The sequence below is a fragment of the Physeter macrocephalus genome, chromosome 7 (genome assembly GCF_002837175.3).
Source record: "Physeter macrocephalus isolate SW-GA chromosome 7, ASM283717v5, whole genome shotgun sequence".
Classification (NCBI taxonomy): domain Eukaryota; kingdom Metazoa; phylum Chordata; class Mammalia; order Artiodactyla; family Physeteridae; genus Physeter; species Physeter macrocephalus.
In genome coordinates, this window is record NC_041220.1 from 158,629,597 (window position 1) to 158,635,680 (window position 6,084).

Sequence of the window (6,084 nt, forward strand, 5' to 3'; positions counted from 1 at the left end):
TTTTTAACATCTTTATTGGAGTATAACTGTTTTACAATAGTGTGTTGGTTTCTCCTTTACAACAAAGTGAATCAGTTATACATATACATATGTTCCCATATCTCTTCCCTCTTGCGTCTCCCTCCCTCCCACCCTCCCTATCCCACCCTTCTCATGGAGGACCATTGATCTTGATAACATACCCATTATGTTAACATGCAGTGCATGCTTGTATTTCTCCAGGCATAAGAAAATCACTGATCCAGGGGACCTATTCCATCTTTGCATAAGGAATTGTTAAAAAGGTCTTCCTTCTATTGGGTTGTATCTATGCTTTGTATCTAAAGGTCTACCTTTGGGGGTGTGCAAAACAAGCCAAATCCTTGTTAACACTATTTCAACTCCTATCACTGAAAAGGGACTGATTTCCTTAATATGCAAAGAGCATTTATAAAGCAATAAGAATAATACCACCAACCCAACAGAACAAAACAGGCCAAGAATATAAACATGTATGGTAAAAAGATGTTTAAAAATGAAAAGAAGGGCTTCCCTGGTGGCGTAGTGGTTAGGAATCCGCCTGCCAATGCACGGAACACGGGTTCAAGCCCTGGTCCGGGAAGATCCCACAGGCCGCGGAGCAACTAAGCCCGTGCACCACAACTAATGAGCCTGCGCTCTAGAGCCCACAAGCCACAACTACTGAGCCCAGAGGCCACAACTACTGAAGCTCGCACACCTAGAGCCTGTGCTCCACAACAAGAGAAGGCACTGCAATGAGAAGCCCATGCACCTCAACGAAGAGTAGCCCCCGTTCAGCACAACTAGAGAAAGCCCACGCACAGCAACAAAGACCCAATGCAGCCAAAAATGAATGAAAAGATAACCAACCTTGCTCAGATAAGAAAAATGCAAATTAAAACTGATGAAGCATTACTTTTCACTTGTCAAAATGGCAAAGATAAAGAAAAGCTGGGTAAATATATTGTGTTGGTGACGCTGAAGGAAAACAAGTACCCTCATACGTTGCTCTGGTAATGTCAACTGGTACAGTTTCATGGCAGATACTTAATGAAGCCATCAAAGATTAGTCTTTTTTTAAATAATGGGAAAATGTTAACAGTACACTGTTAGGGGAAAAAAAAGACACAAAACATATACAGCATACCAGAAAAAAAAGTACTGGAAGAAAATACGCCAAAACAATAGCACTGCCAATTTCTGGATGGTAAGATAACAGGTGATTCTAACTCTGTTCTTTATACTAATTAGCATCTTCAAAATTTACAACAAGCCTGTAGAAAATGCTCCAGGGAGGAGGTGAGGAGAGCCTAGAAGTGGACCTGGGTTTGAACTGCAGACTATTAAAATTCACAGTAAGAGACAGCTGAGTCCTTAAGCTTACCTACACTCCTGGGGGAAACTGGTACAGTCGAATTCTAGTTATTTACAGTAGTGATCTATAAAGTTGCCATGATCACAGAGTGAGCCAACACTGAATCTCTGCTCCTGGGGAAATACAGGGCTACGTTCCTGCGAGCCTCAAGTCACAACCAAGAATCCATACGTAACTTCCTGTTATGTGTGCTTCTGTTTAAAGACACCTTACTGAATATATATCGCTGATTCATTAACACCGAACTCACGGCCAGCAGCAGCGTAACGCAGGCCTGAAGGAAGCGTCTCTAACACACGTATTTTCTCCATAAGGCCCCTCACAGCCTTCTTGCGCTGAGGAACACTGGACAGCACTTCAGCACCATGCCTGGGGTGGGGGAGGCATTTAAAACAGCGAGATCACCAACAACAAGCACAAAAATGTGGCACTAAATAGACCTCAAGAAGGACACTTGTTTGCAGTAGGAGAGCTGAAACAAGAAGGCAGAGCATCGTCTTGATCACCCTCAGCTGAGAGCACGTGCTCATTGGGCTGCTCTGCGCATGCCCGCCAATGACGGTGCAAGCACCACAGTTACAAATACATTTAGTGAGTAGGTGAATTCACGAATATAGAATCTACAGATGATGAGGATTGGCTATAGTTACAATTACACTTTTCAGGAAAATGCTTACTCAAAAGTAAAGAGCCGAAAATCGATATTCTACAGCTGGACCCCTTCCCAGAGTAGTTTAACATTGAGCACTGTACAATTTATAAATTGTAACTTAGAAAGGAAATTAGGGACTTCCCTGGAGCGGGTCTGATCCCTGGTCAGGGAACTAAGATCCCGCATGCAGCGTGGTGTGGCAAAAAAAAAAAAAAAAAAAAAGAAAGAAAGAAAGGAAATTAAACTTTCTTTCAATAATGGAAAGGAAAGCAATGTGTTTCATCATTCATTTTATTTAATATATTCGTCATCTTCAGCAGAAGCCATCTCTTTTTATTATTCAATTAAATTCAGCCAGGAGTGACTGAGAATCTCCACCAGGAGAACATGGAGATGGGCGAGATGATGTGAGCTGAAGAAACTTACAGTCCTCTTGGGTGTGGGTGGGGGAGGTTGAGGCAATTCCTCATTTTAATACAAAACAGAATATGATCAAGGCCACCATAAAGATCTAACATGTAGGAGTGGAAAAATCTAATGCTACGGGGGCCAAATGAAGGAGAAAGGGTATCCTCTCGGGACTGTCTGGAAAACATGATGGAGACAGTAATATCTGAAAAGATCTTGAAGGATTAGTAAAATGGTAGCTGGAGCTGTGGGATGGAGTGGTGAGAACGTCCTACCAGACCAGATACCAGAAGCAGAAGAGCACAGTAGGGAGACTTGTTCCAGAAGCCGAGTCAGAACTCAGCGTGAGTGTAGGCGAGGTGAAAGGCATGCCTTCCATTACTGCTGTAAAGCAAGGCCCAGTGGCCCCGAAGTGGTCACAGAGAAGAGAACCGGAAGGCAAATGGCTAAGTGACAAATGGAAACCGGTCCAACGACCTTCATCGTTTATACTGCTTCCAGAAGCTTCTAGGCTTATTCTATTTTCAAAAAAGAAAGAAAGAAAGGAAATTAAACTTTCTTTCAATAATGGAAAGGAAAGCAATGTGTTTCATCATTCATTTTATTTAATATATTCGTCATCTTCAGCAGAAGCCATCTCTTTTTATTATTCAATTAAATTCAGCCAGGAGTGACTGAGAATCTCCACCAGGAGAACATGGAGATGGGCGAGATGATGTGAGCTGAAGAAACTTACAGTCCTCTTGGGTGTGGGTGGGGGAGGTTGAGGCAATTCCTCATTTTAATACAAAACAGAATATGATCAAGGCCACCATAAAGATCTAACATGTAGGAGTGGAAAAATCTAATGCTACGGGGGCCAAATGAAGGAGAAAGGGTATCCTCTCGGGACTGTCTGGAAAACATGATGGAGACAGTAATATCTGAAAAGATCTTGAAGGATTAGTAAAATGGTAGCTGGAGCTGTGGGATGGAGTGGTGAGAACGTCCTACCAGACCAGATACCAGAAGCAGAAGAGCACAGTAGGGAGACTTGTTCCAGAAGCCGAGTCAGAACTCAGCGTGAGTGTAGGCGAGGTGAAAGGCATGCCTTCCATTACTGCTGTAAAGCAAGGCCCAGTGGCCCCGAAGTGGTCACAGAGAAGAGAACCGGAAGGCAAATGGCTAAGTGACAAATGGAAACCGGTCCAACGACCTTCATCGTTTATACTGCTTCCAGAAGCTTCTAGGGTTATTCTATTTTCACACTGCAGAGGTCACCTCTTTACCTGTCCATCTTTTACATCCTTAACTAAACCCCATACTGGAGGCAAGCAGGGGCCATGCCTCATTCTTCATTAGCCTCCCCTTCCTCTGTCTCTGCCCAGTTTCCCCAACACACAAACACACACATCCCAACATCCAAAAGATCACCTGACACCACGCTTCATGTCGCCAGACATCAATAAACATTTACTCATTCAGTAATGGACTTGACAAACACACTAAGCCTTGGGCTGTTTCCTTAGAATACAGGTTTTCCTCAGGGGGCAGGTGACTGAACTTTGCTGGGAACTGTCCCTGCATCTTCCCCACAATACCTGTGTGTGTGGAGAATGGGAATCTTTGAAAGGTCCCCAGTATTATATTACACATTCTTATTCTCTCACTGAACTAAAACTGAAAATAAGTGTTCAGCAGAATCTCTATAAACTTTACAGTTAAATTTGTAAATTTATATATCTGGCCTTAAAATTCTAATTTTTAGGCCACATTCTGTTTCGGCCCCTTGATTCTATAATTCCTTAGAACTGAGCTAAATACTAATAGTGTTCTTGGATTGCCTTTTGGGGTTTAAAATATTATACTACATGAGATTAAACATTTCTGAAAATTCCTGCAGATAAGCAGGTTTTTATATAAATGTATTTTAATCACATCTTAAATTGTTTCTTCTACCTCCAATAAATTATTTTAATTATATAAATACTTTAAGAAGCCAATTCTTGCCTTTTTTAACTGCTCAGACAGGAATATATCCAGTGGTACAAATTCAAACGAATTCAAAGAAGATTAAAAACAGTAAATATTTAAATTTGAATATATTTCATGTAAAATAGATATTATAATTCTGTTAACAAGCAGTCTATAGCCAGGAACTTATAAATTAATTTTTGCCTATTATTCATTGCTCGTAAATTTGAATTTTCTATTAGAAGTGATTACTAATTTTAAGAACAGAGGTAAAAATACACAATTTTGCGGTCAAATTCTTTTACTTACTGTTTCAAAACCTCGGTGCGGGTGATCAGGAAATCCACTTGGTCTACCGCCTTTAAATTCATCAAACAGTAAAAACGGATCCAGATATTTTAATTGAAAAAAAAAAAAAATCCAGCAGATTAGATGTGCCTTTTAAGCCACGCTACTCGGGGCTACATTCAAGAAGAGATCTAGCAAACCTAATTAAAAATGATTTGGCTAACGAGCAACTTTTTGCAATGCTAGTTGCTTTCAGGAAAGAACTCCTTACACACACACACACACACACACACACACACACACACACACACGGATTCACTAAGTTAAACAGTTGACATTTTATGAGAAGTAGACAAACAATTCATGATTGTCTAAGATCTAAATAGTCAAGCACAATTGAGATACAGTCTATATATAAACAGATTCATCACAGGGAAACAGACTAGAACATCAATTACTGTGCTGTGATGATAAATGCTCTGGAGAAAGACAATACATAGGAGCGTAGGGTGGGATCAGGGAAGGTTCTACCAGGGAGGTGTCACTTGAGCTGGGTCTTGAAGTACATGTAGAAGTTAATCAAGAAGTGAGAGAAGGAAGAATATTCTAAATGAAAGAGCAGAGAAGCAGCTTGGCAAACTTGAAAAACTGCGAGGAAACTACTCTACTGAAGCAAAAGATGCACATGGAATTATGATAAGAGATGGGCTGAGGATACAGGCCAAATCTTAAAGGAGTTTGGGCTTTATCCTGAAGGTGATGGGTTTTCATCAGGTTGACACAATCAGATCTAGAAAGACCACCCTAGCATACATGTGGAAGATGGTCTGGAAAAGGAAGAGACGTGAGGCAAAGACTTTTCAGAAGGTGATTTCAACAGTACAGGCAAGGACAAAGGCCAGGACTAAGGCAATGGCAGTAGTGATGGAGAATGGGAAAAAGGAAGAGCATTAGATCCCTCCCAAATTTCTAGCTATGGGGCCTGGGAGGACAGTAGGGCCATCCAGAAGCACAAGAAACATAACAGAAGAAGCAGCCTTGAAGTAGCCATGGTGACTTCATTCTAGGTCACATTGAGTTTGAGATATGTATATAAATATTTATATAAATAGAACTATGAAGATTCAGTGTCCAGTATATTGTGCAAAAGCTAGATGGCAACTGAAGATAAATCTTGAGCCCAAATTAGAGCTAGAAACAGATCTGGCTGTCATCAGCATATCTTTATGTTCATCTTGGTTATTCTTTTTTTTTTTTAATTTATTTTTGCCGTACGCGGGCCTCTCACTGCTGTGGCCTCTCACTGCTGTGGCCTCTCCCGTTGCGGAGCACAGGCTCCGGACGCGCAGGCTCAGCGGCCATGGCTCACGGGCCCAGCCGCTCCGCAGCATGTGGGGTCTTCCCGGAC

The 6,084-nt window shown here is 41.5% G+C and overlaps 1 protein-coding gene across 1 annotated transcript in view; it reads right to left on the minus strand.

Annotated features, from left to right (window-relative positions):
• The window catches only part of PIR (pirin), a 105,650-nt gene that overhangs the window by 82,911 nt on the left and 16,655 nt on the right, over positions 1-6,084 (minus strand). The window contains 1 exon segment of the mRNA XM_024115486.3: positions 4,698-4,792. Coding sequence (XP_023971254.1) covers positions 4,698-4,792 — 95 coding nt within the window.